Source organism: Perognathus longimembris, chromosome 5 (assembly GCF_023159225.1).
Source record: "Perognathus longimembris pacificus isolate PPM17 chromosome 5, ASM2315922v1, whole genome shotgun sequence".
NCBI lineage: Eukaryota > Metazoa > Chordata > Mammalia > Rodentia > Heteromyidae > Perognathus > Perognathus longimembris.
The window spans coordinates 627003-649193 of record NC_063165.1 but is presented as its reverse complement, the minus strand read 5'-3'; the positions used below and the strand labels follow the sequence as shown (position 1 = coordinate 649193).

General features: G+C 52.9%; 1 protein-coding gene across 8 annotated transcripts in view; it reads left to right on the top strand.

Annotated features, from left to right (window-relative positions):
* The window catches only part of Pcbp3 (poly(rC) binding protein 3), a 194012-nt gene that overhangs the window by 156371 nt on the left and 15450 nt on the right, over positions 1–22191 (top strand). For 5 of the 8 annotated variants that reach the window (XM_048346071.1, XM_048346072.1, XM_048346070.1 and 2 more), the window contains 8 exons: positions 1342–1496; positions 3873–3896; positions 4853–4885; positions 7029–7145; positions 11921–12052; positions 12885–13013; positions 16099–16173; positions 19059–19100. In XM_048346071.1, coding sequence (XP_048202028.1) covers positions 1342–1496; positions 3873–3896; positions 4853–4885; positions 7029–7145; positions 11921–12052; positions 12885–13013; positions 16099–16173; positions 19059–19100 — 707 coding nt within the window. The remainder of the gene's footprint in view (positions 1–1341; positions 1497–3872; positions 3897–4852; positions 4886–7028; positions 7146–11920; positions 12053–12884; positions 13014–16098; positions 16174–19058; positions 19101–22191) is intronic. The other 3 variants (XM_048346074.1, XM_048346073.1, XM_048346077.1) reach the window with 2 other exon arrangements.

Below are 22191 nucleotides of genomic sequence, written 5' to 3'. Positions count from 1 at the left end.
TCTGTGCTTTATTTTCCCTTTTGTGTATTTTTTAGTAGAGATATTTTGTTGAAGACAAAGAAGTTGTCCCAACTTTTTTTTTTTTTTTTTTTTTTTGGCCAGTCCTGGGCCTTGGACTCAGGGCCTGAGCACTGTCCCTAGCTTCTTCCCGCTCAAGGCTAGCACTCTGCCACTTGAGCCACAGCGCCGCTTCTGGCCATTTTCTGTATATGTGGTGCTGGGGAATCGAACCTAGGGCCTCGTGTATCCGAGGCAGGCACTCTTGCCACTAGGCTATATCCCCAGCCCTGTCCCAACTTTTAACCCATTGTTTTCCCTCGTGTGTTGTACCTTGAGTCTCCTCTCTGCCCAGGTTAACTCAAGGGCATCAAGGCCTTCATTGTGTGTGGCTGATCAGCTGAGGCTGGGACCCAGCCCTGGTGAGCTTGCCCCAACTCCCTCCTCCCCAACCCCCAAACACTAGGAACTCCCCCAGATGGAGCCTTCTTCCTGTGTCAGTGACAGCAGCATGTCTTCACCACAGACCAGGAGGTGCTTTCAGGACCACGGACATTCCCCAGTGGCCATGGACATTCCCTGATGGCTACAGATGTCCCCTAGTGACCATGGACATTCCCCAGTATCCACAGACACTCCCCAATGGCCACAGACGTCCCCTGGTGGCCATAGACGTCTCCTGGTGGCCATAGACATTCCCCAGTGGTCACAAACATATACCCATAGCCACAGACATCCCCTGGTGGCCACAGACATATCCTGGTGGCCACAGATCTTCCTTGCTGACCACAGACATTCCACAGTGGCCACAGACGGCCCTGTGGCCACAGATGTCCCTGTGGCCACAGACATTCCCCAGTGGCCACCAATGTTCTCCAGTAGCCAGAGTTGTCTCCTAGTGGCCACAGATGTCCCCTAGTGGCCATGGACATTCCCCAGTGCTCACAGATGTTCTTCAGTGGTCCCAGATGTCCCCTGGTGGCCATGGGCATTCCCCAGTGACCACAGATATTCCCGTGGTCACAGACATTCCCCAGTGGTCACACATGTTCCCCAGTGGTCACAACATTCTCCAGTAGTCACAGACATCCTCTTGGTGGCCATGGACATTCCCCAGTGGTCACAAACATCCACTCGTGGTCATGGACATTCCCCATTGGTCCCGGTGTCCCCTTGTGGCCACAGACATTCCCCAGTGGTCACAGATGTCTCTTGGTGGCCATGGATGTTCCCCAGTGGTCATGGATATTCCTCAGTGGTCACAAATGTTCCCCAGTGGTCACAGATATTCCCCAGTGGCCACAGATGTTCCCCAATAGTCACAGTTGTGCCTTCTCATTACAGGTGACGCCTTCTGGGTTCCATCCGTCCTTCCTCACAACGCCCTCAGCACCTTAAATCACCACCCCCAGCTACATTTTGGGAGAAAGATGGAGTCAAAGGTCTCAGAAGGTGGCCTGAATGTGACCCTTACCATCCGCCTGTTGATGCATGGAAAGGTAGAGACACAGAGCAGAGAGCAGATGCCATACCACTGCCAGGACTGGGCTGCCTGTGGGGGACTGGGCTACGGGGACTGGGCTGGCAGGACTGGGCTGCCTGCGGGGGACTGGGCTACGGGGACTGGGCTGGCAGGACTGGGCTGCCTGCGGGGGACTGGGCTACGGGGACTGGGCTGGCAGGACTGGGCTGCCTGCGGGGGACTGGGCTATGGGGACTGGGCTGCCAGGACTGGGATACCTGTTTGGGACTGGGCTCTGGAGACTGGACTGGCTGCTGGGGAGTGGGCTACAGGGACTGGCCTGGCAGGACTGGGCTGTCTGTAGGAGTCTGAGGTGATTGATAGGATGGGGCTGGCAGGACTGGGCTGCCTGTGGGGGACTGGGCTATGGGGACTGGGCTGGCAGGACTGGGCTACAGGGACTGGGCTGGCAGGACTGGGATGCCTGCGGGGGACTGGGCTACGGGGACTGGGCTGCCAGGACTGGGATGCCTGTTCGGGACTGGGCTCTGGAGACTGGACTGGCTGCTGGGGAGTGGGCTACAGGGACTGGCCTGGCAGGACTGGGCTGTCTGTAGGAGTCTGAGGTGATTGATAGGATGGGGCTGGCAGGACTGGGCTGCCTGTGGGGGACTGGGCAATGGGGACTAGGCTGGCAGGACTGGGCTGCCTGTGGAGGACTGGGCTGATTACTGGGGACTAGACTGCAGGTACTGGGCCACCTGTGGAGGACTGGGCTGCCTGTGGGAACCAGACTGTGGGGACTGGGCTGTCAGGTACTGGACTGCGGGGACTATGCTGCTGGGACCGGACTGCTGGGACGGAGCGTCAACAACTTCATGGTCTAAGCAATCTCAAACTTACAAAACCTGAGAGTATGGCTCAAGTGGTAGAATGCTTGCCTAGTAACCATAAGGACTTAATGCAAACCTAAGTACTGACAAAAAAAAAACAAACACACACACACACACACTTCAAACTTATACAGCCACTGCAAGTACTCACAAATGACACTTTCCTGGAACCACCCGAGTTGAGCAACCAACCTCATGCCTGTTACTGATTACCTAGTGCATATTTCCTACATAGCTGGGCACACACCACCTAGTGTGGCCTCGTCCTGGTGCCTGCTCTCTCTACGCCCTGAGAAACAGCCTCCACAGTTTATACCAGGCCCCTGCCAGGCGAGGTGGGCATCGGGCTGGGAACTAGAACCGCAGTGTGGATATCCATAAACCCATACACCCAGAGCCCCGGTCCTACTGCAGGAAAGAGCACACACAGATGCCCTTTATGGGAGCGTCAGCCCCTTGTGCTCTCTGCTTCTTCAGCTCCTCATGCCCTGTACACAGCCCTGCAGCAGTGCAGGGATTGCTAGGAGCATGGCTGTACTGAGAAGAAAAGGTCAGGTTTAAAGACATCATGGGCAGCTGGGGACCAAGGCTAGTCTTGCCTCAAGGGAGCACCACGGTACCACTTATCTGGGCTGTCCTGTAGGCAGGGAGATGCTGTAACCCTTGATCCCGCCAGGGTAGGCACCTTGTGGCATCCTGCAGAACCACAGTGGCTGTGGTGGCACTAGGAGTGTCCACATGAAACAAGCCACAGTAGCAGCAGTACAGCATCCTGGTCACAATGTGGGAGAGCGGGGGGCACTTGTCTCAGGATTTCCTTGAGCCCTTGTGCCTTTGCTACACCGTCTATCTGGAAAGCAGCTGGCTGCCTGTGTCCTCTCCTCTGGAAGTTTGTCAGTCAGGCTCAGCACCATCTCTGATCAGCCTTAGTCAGAAGGCACAGAGGAAACATACAACCCAACTTGAAATGAGCTCCCTCTCTCTCCCTTTCTTCCCTCCCTCTCCCTCTTTTTCCTCCCTCCCTCCCTTGCAGTAGTGGGATTTGAACTCAGGGTCTAATGCTTGCTAGTTTGGTATTCTACCACTTGTGCCACATTCCCATCCCTTTTTTTATTATGCTTTATTTTTCAGATAAGTTCTCACATTGTGTGTCCAAGTCCAGCCACAGTAATCCCCTACTCTTCCTGCATACCTGAGATTAGAAACACCATCATCATTATTGGTTGAGATAGGAGTCATACTAACCCAAACCACAATCTTCTCAATCTCTCCCTCTTGAATAGCTGAGATTACAAGTGTGTATGAATCACCTGTTGATGGAATTTAATTTCCTTCCTGCCTGCCTGGAGTGCAGCTCAGTGATTGAGGGATTGTCTAGTATGCATGTAGTTCTGGTTCCATCCAGCACCACAAAAAATAAATATTCCTCTCATGTTAGGAATGTAGATGGCAGCATCTGTCCCCAAACTGTTCTCTTCTTCTCTGTGACATTCTCTTTCTGTGGCTTTGTTTCCCCACAGGAAGTTGGAAGCATCATTGGGAAGGTAATTATTACATGTGCTCTGCTCCTCTTGAGATCTCTGAGGGGATGGCAAGGTCACTGGCAGCCCCTGGTTCTGGGCATCCCTGGCAGGAGCGCTGCCCCGCAGCCCTTTAGCAGCCCCTCCTACTTCTAGCTGCACTACCTTGAAGCGGACTCCTGGCTGTGTGTGAGCCTCGAAGGTAGACATTTCTCTTGGCCCTGGCAAAGCTCCCGTGGGCTACTTCTACAGCCACCATTTCCCACCACATTGGTGGTCAGTAGGACTTCCAAGCTTGCAACCCTAGAAATCATTTTGCTTTTATGATGCGGCAGCCCTCATCTGAACAATCTCCATAGCAGTAGTAAAGCCTTCTTATATTTCCATCCTAAAGCAGGGTGAAGGCTGAGCTGAAGCCTCTTTCCAGCAAGGGAGTTGGGGCAGAGGGCCAGGCACACCATCCCTGCATGTTACCTTGCCCACTTTGGGAAACCCAGGGTCTCTTCTCTGCATGGTACCCAGAGTATTGCTCACTGCCTGAGTTCTTTCTCACCCTCCGTCTTTGGAGACAGTATCGAGGTGACTATGTTGTGTGCAGCCCTGCTAGGCACCTCTGAGTGTCCAGGCCCACCTGGTGCCACCTATGATGCTGTGGTGAGAGAAGGCCGTAGAGCCTGCCTGTCTGGTCAGCGGTGCCACAGAGGGAGTGCTCACCTGCCCAGGACTTGGTTTTCTCATCATAAAGTTTTTGGGGTCGTGGGGAATTGGTCTGACCCAGTGAGTGGCTCACTCACAATGGCAGGCAAGGCTGGACGCTCACAGGGGACAGGCTGGAGGTAGACAGTGCCCCATCACACTGTCTACACTGGCTACTGAGGCCTGCATAACAGCAGCAGTCCTCAGCAGCCAAGGCCATACCAGGCCCACACACCCTCTGTCGAGCTGCCAATGACTCCTTCTCATCTATGTCTCCATTCCAGAAAGGGGAAACAGTGAAGAAGATGCGTGAGGAGGTGAGTGTGACTTGCCATGGACACTTTCCCATCTCTAAGTCAGGATGCCAAGGAGGCCTGGGTGCCTCAGGGCCCTCTACATGTCCTTCACGCCCCGTGCCCTATGCACAGGGATGGAAGTGCCTTTCCCAAATGGGTGGAGGTGCTATTCCCCTGACAGTAGCATGTGTGTGGGGTGCAGACTCCTCCAGGGATCACTCAGACTCTTGCTAATTAAAATTTCATTCAAAGGAGATTGTGCAAAAGAATTTTACTTGCCTGTGTCTGCAGTGGGTACTGTCTGGAGAGGCAGGCCTGTGCTGTCTGGTGTCTGTGTCTGCAGTGGGTATTGTCTGGAGAGGCAGGCCTGTGCTATCTGGGGGCTGTGTCTGCAGAGGTACTGTCTGGAGAGGCAGGCCTGTGCTGTCTGGAGTCTGTGTCTTCAGGGGGTACTGTCTGGAGAGGCAGGCCTGTGCTATCTGGAGTCTGTGTCTTCAGGGGGTACTGTCTGGAGAGGCAGGCCTGTGCTATCTGGGGGCTGTGTCTGCAGGGGGTACTGTCTGGAGAGGCAGGCCTATGCTGTCTGGAGTCTGTCTGCAGTGAGTACTGTCTGGAGAGGCAGGCCTGTGCTGTCTGGAGTCTGTCTGCAGTGAGTACTGTCTGGAGAGGCAGGCCTGTGCTGTCTGGAGTCTCTGTCTGCAGGGGGTATTGTCTGGAGAGGCAGGCCTGTGCTGTCTGGAGTCTGTATCTGAAGGGGGTATTGTCTGGAGAGGCAGGCCTGTGCTGTCTGGAGTCTGTCTGCAGGGGGTATTGTCTGGAGAGGCAGGCCTGTGCTGTCTGGAGTCTGTATCTGAAGGGGGTATTGTCTGGAGAGGCAGGCCTGTGCTGTCTGGAGTCTGTATCTGAAGGGGGTATTGTCTGGAGAGGCAGGCCTGTGCTGTCTGGAGGCTGTGTCTGCAGGGGGTATTGTCTGGAGAGGCAAGCCTGTGCTGTCTGGAGTCTGTGTCTGCAAGGGGTACTGTCTGGAGAGGCAGGCCTGTTCTATCTGGGGGCTGTGTCTGCAGGGGTACTGTCTGGAAAGGCAGGCCTGTGCTGTCTGGAGTCTCTGTGTGCAGTGACTACTGTCAGAAGAGGCAGGCCTGTGCTGTCTGGAGTCTGTGTCTGCAGTGAGTACTGTCTGGAGAGGCAGGCCTATACTGTCTGTTGTCTCTGTGCGCAGTGACTACTGTCAGAAGAGGCAGGCCTGTGCTGTCTGGAGTCTGTCTGCAGTGGGTATTGTCTAGAGAGGCAGGCCTGTGCTATCTGGAGTCTGTCTGCAGTGGGTATTGTCTGGAGAGGCAGGCCTGTGCTGTCTGGAGTCTGTCTGCAGTGGGTATTGTCTGGAGAGGCAGGCCTGTGCTGTCTGGAGTCTGTCTGCAGTGGGTATTGTCTGGAGAGGCAGGCCTGTGCTGTCTGGAGTCTGTCTGCAGTGGGTATTGTCTGGAGAGGCAGGCCTGTGCTGTCTGGAGTCTGTCTGCAGTGGGTATTGTCTGGAGAGGCAGGCCTGTGCTGTCTGGAGTCTGTGTCTGCAGTGGGTATTGTCTGGAGAGGCAGGCCTGTGCTGTCTGGAGTCTGTGTCTGCAGGGGTACTGTCTGGAGAGGCAGGCCTGTGCTGTCTGGAGTCTGTCTGCAGTGAGTATTGTCTGGAGAGGCAGGCCTGTGCTATCTGGAGTCTGTGTCTTCAGGGGTTACTGTCTGGAGAGGCAGGCCTGTGCTGTCTGGAGTCTGTGTCTGCAGAGGTACTGTCTGGAGAGGCAGGCCTATACTGTCTGTTGTCTCTGTGCGCAGTGACTACTGTCAGAAGAGGCAGGCCTGTGCTGTCTGGAGTCTGTGTCTGCAGGGGGTACTGTCTGGAGAGGCAGGCCTGTGCTATCTGGAGTCTGTCTGCAGTGGGTATTGTCTGGAGAGGCGGGCCTGTGCTGTCTGGAGTCTGTCTGCAGTGGGTATTGTCTGGAGAGGCGGGCCTGTGCTATCTGGAGTCTGTCTGCAGTGGGTATTGTCTAGAGAGGCAGGCCTGTGCTATCTGGAGTCTGTGTCTACACGGGGTACTGTCTGGAGAGGCAGGCCTGTGCTATCTGGAGGCTGTTATTTGTTGCCAGACACATTTACTTTCCTCTCACGGTAGAGTGGTGCCAGGATCAACATCTCAGAGGGAAACTGCCCAGAAAGAATTGTGACCATTACAGGTCCAACGGACGCCATCTTCAAGGCCTTTGCCATGATTGCATACAAGTTTGAGGAGGTAAGTTGCATCCGCACAAGGATGAGGTGGCCCTTACAGGACATCCTGCTGGCCTAGGAGGCTACCCGCTGAACACTGCTCACCTCCTGTGTTCCTGTCTACCCTTACTCCACCTAAAGCCAGCCACACCTGATGTGTGCATGTTGGAGAAGTCCACTTCCTTCATGTGTCCTCAGACCATGCACCAGATCTATCCTCAGAACATTCCCCCACCAGGCCCACAGCTGCCCCTGACCTCAGAGCCCTGCCACACCACCAGCATCCAGCTAGCCCTCCCACATTGGATTTGCATTCATCCTCCCCATTGTTGCATGCAGATTATTGAGTTAAATGTAGAATCCCTGAACATAGACTATAGAAATTAGTTGTTTCCTTAGGAGGACAGGAAAGTAGCCAGGTCACAGTTGATGGCAGTCTGCTGTTCCTGTCAGATGTGAGAGAAAACACCATCCCTCAAACTCCCTACCATCTCAATTGACAAAACCAGAGATACCAGGTACAGTGGCTCACGCTGTAATCCCAGCTATTGGGGAGAGGGGACATAGACCAGGAAGGATTGTGTTTTGAGGCTAGCTTAGGCAAAAAAGTTCCAAAGACCCCATTTCACTAAATGGGGGAGCTGAGATCTCAGCTGTGTGGGAGGCATGGGTAGGAAGATCCCACTCACATACTGGCCCTGAGCAAACACCACAGGACCCTACCTAAAAATAATAATCTAAAGCAAAAAGACCAGGAGGGTATTCAAATGTTAGAGCCCTTGCTAGCAAACACAATGCCCCGAGGCACCGCAAAAAGGCAGGGAGTGGGAATGGCATGTTGGTCAGATTCCTGTCACTGCAACAAATAGCATAGCAAGTAGAAATAATTTATTTGTTCATCTGTTGATAAGTAGCTAATTTATAAAGAAAGGTTTAGTTTGGCTCCATTTTGCAGTTTACAGCTGGGAAGAATCATTGCTTCTGCTGGGGCTGGGCCACGTATCATGAAGTGAGCACCTTGGCATAGCAAAATCATTCTCTTTGTGCCTGTGATCCCCTTTGACCTAGAATCTCTACTGGGCTCCACATCCGGTTTTTACCCCCTCCCAGGAGTACCAAGCTGGGGACCGAGCCTGTAACACATGAGACCCAGAGGACACTCCAGATGAAACTAGCACTTCACCTGAGTCCAGAAAGATGTCACTGTACCAGTACTTGTCCAAAGTCCAAGTTCAGAGCCCCCCCATAAGACTTCAAAGCAGACTGCTGAAAACCCCTGCAAAAATCAAAATGCAAGTTATGTACAATGGCCCATTTCAAAAAGAAGGGAAGCAAGTGACATTGCGGGACTGGACCCACACCAAGACCAGACATAGCAGGGCCAGAGTGACGTCTTGTAGCTTCATGTCTGGCGTCAAGGCTGCTGTGTGATGGCTCAGGCGGCCCCACCCCTAACTTTATGGGTGCCCACATGGCCACCATCCTAGGCTGGCTTCCATGCCACTTGCAGCTTCCTTTTTGCTCCCTTGTTCCATTCCATGCTCCTGACATACTTTAATTTCCTGAAGATGCCACTTTAGCTTTGGCCTTGCCCTCAGCTCAATGCAGCGCCTTCTCAATCTGCTCACACGGTACTTGGCCCTGCCCCACACCACCCAGTTTCTCAGGATTTCCTTTGAAATCTTGGTGGACACTTCCATGGCTCCACAGTTCTTGCATCCTGCCTGTCTTCAAAGGCGGCAATGTGCATATGGCACCAAGGCTGGTTAGCAAGGCCCCCTAGACCAACTGTAGTGGCTTCTGCATGGCTTTGTGGCTTAGGCAGTCCTGATAGGCAGGGCATGCTAGTGTTTGTTGGGGCATCCGCTTGGCAGGTCCTGAGAGACCGCCCCTTTCTCCCGCCCTGGGGCTGCGTGGCTGTTACCCACTCCTACCCCCTTCCGGGTCGGAACTGGAAGAAGCTCAAACCACCCCTGCCTCTCCTCTCGGAGCACACACGTGTGTCAAAATGGCGCTGGCCGGAGCCCAGGGGGCGGTTCTGTGGGCTGTGATCTCCACCTCTGGGGGAAGTTCCGCGACATCACTGTGATGGACAGCTCATCAGCCTATCGCTAGTATCCAGTTAGTCCCTCCCCTTCCTGCTGCCATTACTGTCATATAAACCCCTCCCCTGAGTAAAAGGACTGGAGACAGCCTGCTGTGACCTGCCGTGACCTGCCTCCTTATTCTTAGCGAGTGGGGGTGGGGGGGCATCTCATGGCCACACACGCCAAGGCTTGCACGTAGCCCTCACTCCAGCTTTGCCATCAGCGGGACGGGCGGCTTAAGCTGGAGGGTGAAAGGGGACTACACAGGAGATAACAAGGCCCGACAGTGTTCTCATCCTAAAAGACTACCCTGGAAAGTCTTCAAGACAAACTTTCATTTATACATCTCTCAGTCTGCCATGGATGCCATCTTCCTGATTCTGAGAGTCCATTCATGTATTTTTCCTATTCTAGTACAAACCGCTGGACTTCTTTAATGCTTCTAATCCCTTTACCAACTGCACGATTCTTGCTGTCCCTTCACTCTTCTTTCATGGAAAAATTATAGGTGTTCAAAAAAAATTTTAACTATATTAAACCCAGGGCCTCACTGTACATCCCTAGTCCATCTAACTAAATAAGCCAGTAATACCAACGGCAAGAGGACCACTGGACCCAGGGCAGAGCTTGTGCTGGAGCCTGCCAGGTTGCCTACTTACTTTAGCCAAAGACACTTTCAGTAAAACAATTTTTTAAATCAGAATCTCATTTGGAGACTTCACATCAATCAGAAATTGCTGCCCACTGGATCTGGTCTTATTCCCTTTCTTTTTTTATAAGGCACCTCTTGAAGAGACCACATTGGCTCATTCTAGTATCCCCCAGGTGGCCACTGGAGGTCCTAACCTTGCTTGATGGGGAGGACACATTAGAAAGAGGCAGAGGATCAGGGCTGAGGTGGGATAGTTCAGGCTGAGAATTCCGGGAAGAGGCGAGGTCGATGGCCCACAGGATCTGGCCAGGTAAGTGGGAATGTGATGCTGACTTGCCTCCAACACAGCCACCCCCAACAGGCAAGCCCGCTTGGATCAAAGTTGAGATCTCACAGATCTCAGCCTCTTGAGTAGCTAGGATTACAGCCACGGGCCACCAAAACCTGGCTTAAATGACATGCTTGTACTTTCAACCAACTGCCTATATAGTAGCTATGGAACCCCACAACATGCTTTGTGACTGTAAGCTTTATGGCATGCTATCTCCATGGTAATATACTTTTCAAATATTGGCTTTGCCTCTGAATGTCAGTATTGGTTCTGAGATCTCAAAGCTGATAATGCTGGGAGGTTTTCAGTGTCTTTACTGGGATCAATTCTAAAAAGAATTGAAATATAAGGAATGCATTTTGCTGTTTGAAAGATAGATTAATATTCCACGTTGTATGCTGCTCTTCTAATAGATTTGTTAATATCTGTTGAAATACCTTATTTAAATTTATTCTCTGTATTATACTAGAAACAGCTATGTTCTTCAATTTATATATTTGAATTTTCTATAAAATATTTTGCCTTCCAGCTTTGAAAACTTTTCCTAGTCTAAAAGTATGCATTAAATCTATTGCAACCTGTACCCTTCAAGCTTCCCTTAAATAAGTATTCCCTGAAATAAAAATTATAGCCTATTGGGGCTGGGAAGATGGCCTAGTGGTAAAGTGCTTGTCTTGTATACACGAAGCCCTGGGTTTGATTCCTCAGTACCACATATATAGAAAACTGCCAGAAATGGTGCTGTGGCTCAAGTGGCAGAGTGCTAGCCTTGAGCAAAAAGAAACCAGGGACAGTGCTCAGGCCCTGAGTTCAAGCTCCAGTACTGGAAAAAAAAAATTATAACCTATTATAATGAAGGTACTGACTTTAAAAAAAAAAAGTTGAGCTCTCGGTGCAAATAATTGAAAAGAAAAAAATCTTCATCGGCCTTCATTGGTAACCCCCATCCAAGCTGGCCCAGGTGTATGCTAGTCCAGGAGAACAGCAAAGGCTCCAGTCTGTGACCATAGATCATCATTTATGGTTGGCCCCATGACTACTTCTCATGACAAGCAACACTTCAGACAGCACAGCACACAGCCACAAAGGATACTAGCTGTATAAAGGGCAGATGATGCATCCACCATGGATACAAGCAAGCAGGAAGCAGTAACCAAACCAGAACCTCAGTCTAGGGATGAACAGCCAAGAAACTCAATGCAACTGGGGTCTTAGTACAAGCTGAACATGGGCAGGTGCGTGGGCCTCTAGCGGGCTTTGTCTGGGTAGGGATTGGGTCTGAGACAAGGAGCAGGGCAGTATTTGGAAATGAAAAAGGATCCCAGCGCACATAGAGCAGCCCAGGCCACATACAAGAGGTCAGTCACTTCCCTGGTGTGAGTGGCACTGTACAGTAAGCATTGTGTTGACAAAGGGAAGGCTTTGGGCCTGTTTCCTAGTGATACTACCCCATGGCTCCTGACCATGCAGCCTTAAGAGTCTGGTGCATGGTCAACACATGGGATCCCCCTTCTATCTGATGTGTCTGGTGTGTCCTTGTGCCTGTGAGTCCAGCCTAGCTGTGGAGGCTCTGTGACTGCCAGGCCTGTCCTCCGCACACTTTGCCATGTGAGGAGGGGGGCTGAGCTCTTCTGAGTGTGCAGCAGTGCAGGTGCAAGGGGAAGATGCCCTGAAACACAGCTGTGTTCACTATGGTGGGACCAACATGCCTATCTCTTCTTCCCTAGGACATCATTAACTCCATGAGCAATAGCCCTGCCACCAGCAAGCCCCCAGTGACGCTGAGGCTGGTGGTCCCGGCCAGCCAGTGTGGATCCTTGATTGGCAAAGGCGGCTCCAAGATCAAGGAGATCAGGGAGGTACCAGAACCTTCCCTGCCCAGGGTGGGAGGACAGTCCTGGCAGCATGGGGGCCCAGTCACTGTACTGCCTGTCCCCTGAGGATGCCACAAGTACTGGCAGGGGGCATCGCAGACTCCTGCCCTGAAACTGACATGTGACAGGGACAAACAATAGTGAGCAAACGATAGTGAGAGGCAAGAAACCTTGCCACATTCCCAGACCAACACAGTGGCCTGTGTGGGTGCTGCCCTGCTGGGGCAGGAGCAGCCATGAAGAGGTGTACTTGGGAGGGGCAAGTTATAGTTCCCCATTTTTGCAGCTCAAGGCTGCACCCAGACTCATTCCTGCTCCTATGGGGTGCCCCTCAACCACCAGGCCCCTCCTGGGAGTTCACTGAGGGGTCCTGCCACAGGTATGAGCTTGACCTCCACTAATGCCTGACTTCAGGGAGCACTGAGCCGCCCTTCCCCAGAGGCCGCCACCCTCTCTTAATTTCCTCCCACCTTCCTCTGTGGCCTGGAACTCCACAGAGGAAGTGGAATCCCTTGTGTTTGGAAAAACCATCTCCCTGCAGATGCTCCTCCGAAGGTTCAGGACCTCCTGCCCAGCATACCCATGGGATGGGAGGGCACCTGCCTGAGGGGTTCAGGGCTCACTGAGGGATGTGCAGTAGCAGGCGTGGAGGGGAGATGACATTGGGGTGGTGGGATGGAGGAGGGAGGGCCCTGACCAGGTAAGGCCCCATTTCAGTGAAGGATACTTGTGTACAGACTGCCCCCAACTCACCCTGAGTCTGACCTGTTCTATGTACACTGCCACCCACTCTCTCTCCAATGTCCCTTTTCTTCAGTCCACAGGTGCCCAAGTCCAGGTAGCCGGAGACATGCTGCCCAACTCCACAGAGCGGGCAGTGACCATCTCAGGGACGCCCGACGCCATCATCCAGTGCGTCAAGCAGATCTGTGTGGTCATGCTGGAGGTACAGCTGCACAGCATGCACCAGCCTGCCTCTCGTTCAGCACTGGGTTCACGATGAGTGTTGTTTCAAGCCTCCGGTGCCTCACTGGTCCTGAGGATTCACATGGGTGATCGTGGCCAAGTGGGGGCTGGGCGTCAGGAGCAGGAGGGTCAGGGCCTCCGTGCAAGATGCAGGCTGGGTGAGCAGGCACTGGGCAGAGCTGCTGCTGTCAGTGTCAAGCCAGCCTGGGGCCACCATCTGATGTGGCAGTGGGAGGGAGAGTGCAAGGAGGGCGAGCTTCTCCCTCCATTGGAGCTCAACAGGAAGATGTGGTTCTGATGGAAGCATGGAAGCGGTGCTGCCCTAGCTGCAAGCAGGAGCAGTCCAGGTGAGGCCTGCCACCCCCTGGTCATGCCACCTCAGGCAGCAGAGCTTCCTGCTCTGCAAGTGGCACGTGAACTAGCACCAAGAACTGCCACTGAGGCCTAGGTGGGACTCAGCGCAGACCCGGAAAAATGCCCTCAGTGTGAAACCAGAGATGAGGGAACAGAGAGAGGAAACAGAAGCAAAGAGAGCATCAACAGACAAGAAAAGCCTCTTGTGAGCATGGAGAAGCCAGAGCCAGACACCTAATCTAGTCAGCACACAAAGGAAGCAAACTTCAAGCAGCATCAATAGTTGAGATCTTCCCCGAAGCCCCCTAATGCCACCCTGCCTCACATGAGCATCAAGTGTGGCCTCCTCGGAAGCCCCTAATGCCACCCTGCCTCACACGAGCCTCAACAGTGTGGCCTCCTCCAGCCCGTGGCCAGCTACCGCTACATCTTCCACAGAACTAAAATCTCTTTAGGCAGCTTCCCAGTCCCCTGTTTTTTATGCTTGGCTTTGTGTTCAGACCCTACATTTAATTCTTTAAAACTCGTTTCCCTGAAATAGGATATTTTGTGAAATCAAAGGTACGTTTCTGGATATTCTTATTATGAAGTTTCCCCACACACTGGTCAGAGTGCCATGACTGTTCTGAGTCCCTGGAGCATAGAGGCTAGCTGAAAGTCACCTCGGAGATCTGTGGCATTTCACGCTGGCACACGCCCCAGTAGAGGCAGGAGCACACATCCTGTTTAGCATGGCAGACATCTTTGGGGTGTCAGTGAATGATGGCAGTGGTTCTGCAAGAGGTGCCACCTCCAACATGGCTGATCTGGACAGAAAGCATGGCCTTGTCAGATGCCCTGAGTGGGTCCCTGGCCCAATGGTGGTAGGGAGACACTGCAGCCCCTCTGTGGGCAGGGCTCCTGGACTGCGGATCTGTTCTGGGACTGCCTATCTGAACCATCTATCTCAAGATGATGGGGAGTATGAGAGTTCAACACACACATTCAGATGTTGGCAGTGGGTACTGGCCGGCGGAGTTGCCTTCCACATGTTCCCACGATTCAGATCAGATCACAGGCCAGGAGGAAGTGGTCCGCCTCAACAGAAGAAACGTCCATGTCCCCTGTTGCATGAAGAGGATCTGGGAAGTCAATCCAGAGATGGTTTGAAGGCCCTTTCCTGGAGGGGAAGCCTTGTAGGATTTCCTCCACAATCACCAAAGGAACGGCTACCTTGCGACAGATGAAGTAGGTAGGGTCTTCAGAGCACACAGGTGTGCCCCTCAAGGGCTGTGTGCCCCTCAAGGGCTGTCTACCCCCTCCCAGGGAACACTGGTCCATGCGTTCCCAGAGCATCTGTCCTCCACAGGTATGAGGGGGGTTGGGGTATCACAACCAGTCAGGGCCTCAGGACAAGTACCAGAGAGCCTTCGCTGGGATGAAGACGCTGGCCTCCATGGGATGGAGAGCACCCTGGAGTGAGGGTGATGGCCAAGGGTTTGGAAGGGCTTGTGAGGTGGGGCAGCAGCAGGGCACAGCATGGGCCAACTGTAGCTCATACCGCAGTGAAGCCTTGGGAAGGCCCATGTTCACAAAGCCAATTAGAGGCTTTTCATAAGGACCCCAGAAATGTATCAAGTGGGCCTTCCTTGGGGACCTCTCAGACCTGCCCCACCCCTTGGCAAGTTTATGTGGCAGAGCTGACTCTTGGTGCTGCCACCTGCTCTGTGGGTTCCCAGAGTAAGGAGCGCTTGGACATACTACCTGGAGAGTGGAAAGGCCGCAGGCTCTGCAGGGGCCATGGCCCAGAGCCCCTCTCAGCGACGGGCTGTGCCCTACTGCTCAGCTGAGGGTTCTGGCCTTCTCGAACCCACTAGCTGGTGGTGCCACCCAGCCTGGCCCAGCCCAGGTCTCTGCTATCGGGGCCCAGGTGGCTGACCAAATCTAATAAGGCAGAGAGGGCCAGGCAGGAAATGCTAAGGACAGCATTCACCTGCAGTAACAATCCTATATTCTGGCCAAAGAATGATCAAGGAAAGTTATAACAAACCTCCTCATGACTTCTCCTCTGCAATTTTTAATGACTCTTTGTTTAATGGTGAGGTTGGATTTTTCTTCATTTCTGATGGCAATCTCTACTGATCATGACCACAGGCTGACCAGAGCCTTTGGAGCACTTGGTTTCCAGTTTCTGAGGCTGATTGTACACACTGCTCACAGCTTTCCACAGATTCAAGAGCATTCCTGTCCGCATGCAGTCTGTGCACCTACTGAGAAGCCACTGACGTGCCTGTCTTGTAGTGTGCGCTGACTGCCTGAGTGCTACACTGGGAGGAGGGGCAGCAGCACGAGAGCCCACCCACCCCAGAAGAGCCCCACAAGCGGGCAGCCCACCCCTGCTGGCCTCCAAGATGGACACTCCACATTGCTGAAGAACTGCTGCCCTCGGCAGGCCTGGCTGAAGGGGGTTGTTGGAGGCAGGAGGCAAACAGCATAGACTCGAGAGAAGAAGCCGTCTGTCCAGAAGAAAAGGGCAGTGCAGATGCAGGATGCTGCCTGCAGGCTCTGCCTCTGTGGACAGCTCTTCCCACGCTGCTGCAGCCTTCAGAGCCTTTGCGGGCCACGTCTGGGGCTGGGCGGGTCTGCGCAGAAGGGCGGACTTGGGAAGGCGGCCCAAGGCCTAGCAGCAGGCTTCTCTAATGTCTCTCTCCCTCTCCTGTCCCTTTTCCTAGTCCCCACCGAAAGGTGCCACCATTCCCTACCGCCCAAAGCCCGCCTCCACCCCTGTCATTTTTGCAGGTGGTCAGGTAAGAGCCGACCCGCTCGCGGCCTCCACTGCCAACCTCAGCCTTTTACTGCAGCACCCGCCGCTGCCCGTTAGTGCACTCAGGTTTTCTCGCCTTCTCACTGCACGCCTCCCACCCTGAGCCAGACACAGAGCTTTCCTGGCCCACACCAGGCTGCAGGGCACATGGCTTCAGTTCAGGGCCACACCCCTCATACCTCTCCAAAGAGAGACCCCTGACCTAGACAGGAAGGACCCAAACATCCACGCACCGCTGGGGGCTGCCCGGGAGACGGCTGCCAAACCTCAGAGGATCATCCTTAGAGCCCGAGGCTATTCCCAAAGCACTGAGGCAGTTGGGTAGGGAACCGTCTAAATGACATCGTGGCCATTGTGGGAAGCAGCCTGGACTCTGAGAAGCCCACCTGTCCCAGACCCAGTGATGCCGCCACACAGGGGACATGAGATGAGCAGGTCACACACACGTGAGGCGGGGAGAGTGGCTGGCAGGTGCACCCCTGCCCCTCATGGCTCTCCCACCCCTCCCACCCTGCTGGCCTTACTAGGAATCTCATGTTTGTAAGTCCCCCCTGGTGAATTTTAGACCCTTCCAGAGGAGCTGTGTCTGCAGCCTAAGCCCAGCTTCCTCATTTCTTGCTTGCCTACCCACGTAGATGGCTTGAACATGGCTAGCCAGGGGTGGGCCCAGAAGAGCCCTGTGTCTGGCCGGCCGCGATGTGTCTTTGTTCAAGGGAGAGTTGAGACAGAGGCTACCCTCAGGTGACCCAGCCACGGCAGGGTGGGCACGCGGTTTTATCACTAAAAGGTATAGGAAACTTTACTTGTGTCTTTCTTCACAATGTAAAGAATCTTGTCAGATCTTTCTGGGGACATGGCAGCGTGTCCACAGCCCTCGCACAGACTCAGCACACAGTGTATATGATCTTGCCATCAGAGAATGAGGCACAGCAAATGAGGGCCTTGCCAAGCTCGTGCTCTGGAGCACAGCTGCCCGCCCCCCCCCATCCCCACCTTAGGGAGTGTGGCTCACTCAGCCACACCCCGACTGTCTACAAACTCCCCTTCACGGCTCCCTCAGCTGTGGCTCTCTGGCAGGTCAGTGACTCTCATGGCTCAACCTCAGTGTGTCAGTGACAGAATAAGAAGTTTTATGAAAAGGGAAGAAGCCCATATCGCAATGATGCAGCTCCAGTTCAAGGGGCAGAGCCACCATGGGGCACTGTGGCCAAAGCCCCTCAGCCCTAGTTGCCTACAAAGCAGGATGTTCTAGTTATGCAGCCATGGTGTTTGTCCCTAAAAGCTGTGAGCCTCAAGCCTATCACCATGCCCAAGGGTAGCCTGATCTGTTGTTCTTGGCAATGGCTGGGATATAGCCACTTGGAGTTCACTTCTGGACCCAGCCAACCCAGGAGAGGCACCAAGGCAAACCTAGAGAGTGAGGGTGTGGACCAGTCCAGAGATGGCAAGATCCCCAGGTCCCCTGAGGACTCCCCCAGGGAGTGCCCAGGGCTGGGGGGCTGGCCGACCCCTGAGACAAGTCAGGTGTAGGTGCTGCAGGTACCCTGCACCCTCTTGGAGCTGGTGGCCCCCCAGGGGCAGGCCCCTGAGGGCCATGCTGAAAAGTACACAGGTGTGAGGCAGAAATGAAGAAATGTCAAAACAGTGACCCCAGGCCAGCATCCCTTAAACTGAGCTCATGAAATTCAGCTTAGACATGTAGGGCAACGAGAGCAGCAGGCCCCTAGCATTCCAGCTGTCAGGTCTGAGTGGCCAGCAGGAATCCCTCCTGGGGTAACAAATAGGCGCACACTCCTGACAGCAGCGTTACAAAGCAGGCTTTGGGCACCAGGGACGCCTTTCCCCGGGGTCCTCGGGACATCAGGATCTGATGAGATTCTTTTACTTCCTCTGTCGCATGATGGGGCCAGGCCTGACCGGCCCCTCCCTCTCAGAACTGTCTTGACTCAAGACTGGCTACAGCTGGGTTCCCTCATGGGCAGTTGATAGGCCTTGAACTCTTTTTTGGTTATTGCTGATGAAAACTCTAGACATACTCAAAATCTGTGGGGGGTCTGGGATCCACAGAAGTGACATGTCCTCCCCTGAGGTGTCCATCACAGAGCCCCATGGGCGATCGCACACGTGGGCACCGTGTGTCACTCCTGTGCTCCCCTCTACCCCCCTCCCCCCGCTGTGCGCCAGTCCTGAGAAGTCTTGCTCTCCCTTGACTCCATGTGGTTAGTTTGTTGTCTGAATCACGAGGGGTGTGTTATGGAAAGACCTGTGGGAGTGACACCCCCCCGGGGGCTTCCCAGCAATGCCAGGCAGGAGGAGCGTGCCAGGGCAGGAGGAATGTACTGGGGCGGGGGCAGGGGGATGAGGGTCACCCCAACTGGCCCAGTTACAGATCTGACACAAGGGAAATAAACCAAGAGCCTAGAGACTGTCACCGAAGATTTGACAAGAAAGATGACAAATTGGGTCACTCCTGTGTAAATCATTTCTTTCTTAATCTGTTTTTGGCAAAGCTGATTTTGGTTTCTTTACAGCTTTTCTGTTTGGTTGTCTTGAATATGATATTTAATTGACCAATGATCAGTAGACCTCATGGGAAGATTGAGTGGGTCCTCTTTAAGTTATTTCCTGTTAGAGAAGTTTGGGGGTGTCTGGAGATTGGCCACTGGGATTTCTGTGGCTCCCCTGGTCACCCTACCTGGCTGCCGCTCTGCCCTCCCATGGGTGGGAGGATTTGCCTCTGTTTCAAGAAATGAGGGCAGGTGGAGATGTGCCTCTAGGGAGAGAGCTGCTACTTGAGGCTCCTTGTCACCCACGGAAGGACCTCCGGCGTTGTGAACTGAATGGCTCTCTCTCTCCCTCTCTCTCCAGGCCTACACGATCCAGGGACAGTACGCCATTCCTCATCCGGATGTGAGTTTTCATTGTCTCCCTTCCATCCTTTTATTATTGTGTATCTACTTGCATGCTGCCGTTAGTTGCTACCAATATTAATATTACACAATAATATTAATCGGTTTTCTCAGTGTCCCTGACCTGTGTTGTATCCATATAACCTTGGATAACCTTTTAACCTCTTAGCACTAATTCTGCTTGTGTTGAGGACTTGGCCTGATGTCAAAATTGTTTTCATTGCTGCAGTCCAGGGCTTCCCTCCCATACTTGCAGAGGGCTCTGTACAATCCCTCCCACGTGACAGGTCCCACTGAGTGGGCAGGGGCACACTGGCCAGCTGTGGCCAGGGTGCACCCAAGGAATCAGGGAGCGTTATCCAAACAGACCTTCCAAGGTACTGTGGGAAGGTGTGTATGTGTGTGGAGAAGCTAAATCCCACACCGAAGTACCCAGTCCTCCAGTGTACAGAAAGCCTGCAGGTCCTGCTTTTCCTTCAAGAGTTAGTAAGATGCCACATGGGGTGCATGAGCCCTGGGACTAGTGCCTAGGCCTGCGAGCCAGACCTGTGGTGTTGCTGTGTGCAGAGTCCTCTCAGGCATTCCTGGCAGTGTGACAGTATAGGTGACACAAAAGAGGAAGGGTCCTAAAGGAGGTGGTGGGGCAGAGTATAGTGTCTGCCCTTGTGTGGAGACCTCAATGCAGGAGGGCAACAGCAGGCATTTGGAGAGGGGGGCCCTGACCCAGAGGGGCCAAAACATAGAAAGGGCGTTTGTGTGTATGTGCATGTACAAGTACACACACGTGTGCTAGTCCTGGGGCTTGAACTCAGGGCCTAAGCACTATCCCAGAGCTTTTGCACTCAAGGTTGGCACTCTGCCACTTGAGCCTCACCTTTATTTGTGGTTATTTGGTGGCTACTGGAGATAAGAGAATCTCACAGACTTCCTGCCTGGCTGCCTGGCTTTGAATCGTGATCCTTCTATCTCAGCCTCCTGAGTAGTTAGGGTTACAGGCATAAGCCACCTGCACCTAGCTAAAGGGCATTTTCTTGAGGGGACTTTAGGACAATGGCCAGTGGGACCATGCTGGGAGATACTACAAAAACTAAAGGAGAGAGTGAGAGACAGCCAACCTGTGAAGAAGCTGCAGCTCCCTGCAGATAACTGCTTATCTTTTCTTAACCCATTTTGAACCCTGCCAGGCTTGTCAGCTCCCCTGCAGCACATCTGTGTGTTCTGAGTCCTGCTGCTGGCCTGGATAGCAGGGAGGTGGTAGCCACCAACAGAGCCAGCCAGGCCCATCAGTCTCTTGCAGACTCTGCTCTAGAGTCAGGCAGGAAAGAGATACCTGTTTGAGATTTACAGGCAGAGCAGGTAGGGGTTTAATATTTCATTCACACTAAGTACTTAAAATATGCATTCAATTCCTTTTCATTGCAAGGCAATTCCTTGAGTAGAAAATAAATTGTATTGCTTTTTCACTTTAATAAAGCAAGACACAAATCAAATGGTAGAGAAACCGTGATGAGAAAAGCCTTTCTCTCACTCACTCAGCCATGCTGACATTCCTGATTTTAGATCCCAGGGCACTGCCGTGACTTTGAATGAACAATGTCATGTTCTCAGGTCATTACTGCAGATGTTTGCCTGTGAACACAGGAGGCTCAGGCTCTGGGCCACATTTCTCCTGGCCCGAGCATACTGCTAAGACCTTACCTGGCCTGACTTAGCTGGCAGCACTGAGTATAGTCAGAGCATGTGTTCCGCTTCTGGTATAGGCAGGCCACTGGAGAAGGCTAATAGAACATGCGGAGTAAAGGGGCATGAGGGGCTGGGGCAGGGCCTAAGGATGGCCCGGGTTTCCTGTAAGGCTGGGCAAGGCAGCCCCACCCATCTAGAGTGTATAGAAGCAGCCTCAAAAGCCTAGCTGTTTGAACTGGGTGAGGCTACTTAACTCAAAGGTGCAGCACCATTGATGAATGAAGTTATTGTTTATCTGTCTTCATGCCAAATAATAAAGTCAAAAGTTCAGGCCGGCAGGGTCTGATTGGCAAGCGCCTTGTCAGTTTCTATGGCAGCAGGGTCTGAAACCCTCACTAAGGAGAGGAGTCTGGAACCCTCGCTGCCTCTTCTGAGGTGTGGCCATGGATGTCTAGGGAAGCATGTTTCTGGTCAGATGTGCAAAAGCTATCCTGGAGGGCACAAGTGTGAGAGAGATTGTGGCTGGTGTGTTGCTTGCTTTCTATTTCTCCTGTATGTCTCCTTTCAGTATCTCTTAATGGGAAGTTTACAGATTATTTCAGGTTAGTTTAAAGTAAGGTACAACTGACATTCTGGTTCTCTCTTGTGTGCGGTGAGGGTGCTGTGATTTGGATGTATATCCCTCTCCCTTCTTACGTTCAAACCTGATCACAGAGGTGATGCTGTTAGGAGGCAGGGCCTTGGTCAGGTCATCAGGCTCCTCCTCACGCGTGAGACTAGTGTGGAGATGAGCCTTCAGGGAGCACCTCCTCCTTCTGTCTTCTACCAAGTAAGAACAAAGCAAGACAAGCATTCACCAAACATAGACCCTTCTGGCGTCTTCATCTTGGACCTCTGGCCTCCATAACTATGAGCACTAAATTCATACTGTTTATAAGTTCCCAGTCTAAGGCATTTTGTTAGAGCAACCGGTAAAGACTAGGACTTTGGTTATTTTATCATGAAAAGTGATGACATCCTTGATGTCATCCTGTTTTCTGTACCAAGATCATGTGATTTGTGAGAGAGTGGGAACTTAAAAATGTCTTTCTTGCAGGCACATAAAATTGAAGGCTTGGGAAATCACTCAAAAAGTCCACATAAAACAAGTTTCGTGGCATGGGGGATGATGCTCGTGATTTTTATCTGCACTCAGTATTTAGTAGGAATGTTTGTTTGTTGAGTGTCAGCACTGGGGTTTAAAGTCAGGGCTTCCTGCCCTCGCCTGGCTTCTTCACTCACTCATGGCTGGTGCTCCTACTACCAGAGCTGCACCTTCACTTCCTCTTAGTAATTTTTAAAGCTCCAATTTTTATAATGAAAATGTAGCTATAGGAAATGTTAACTGTGCTATTTTGCAGTGTAATTCA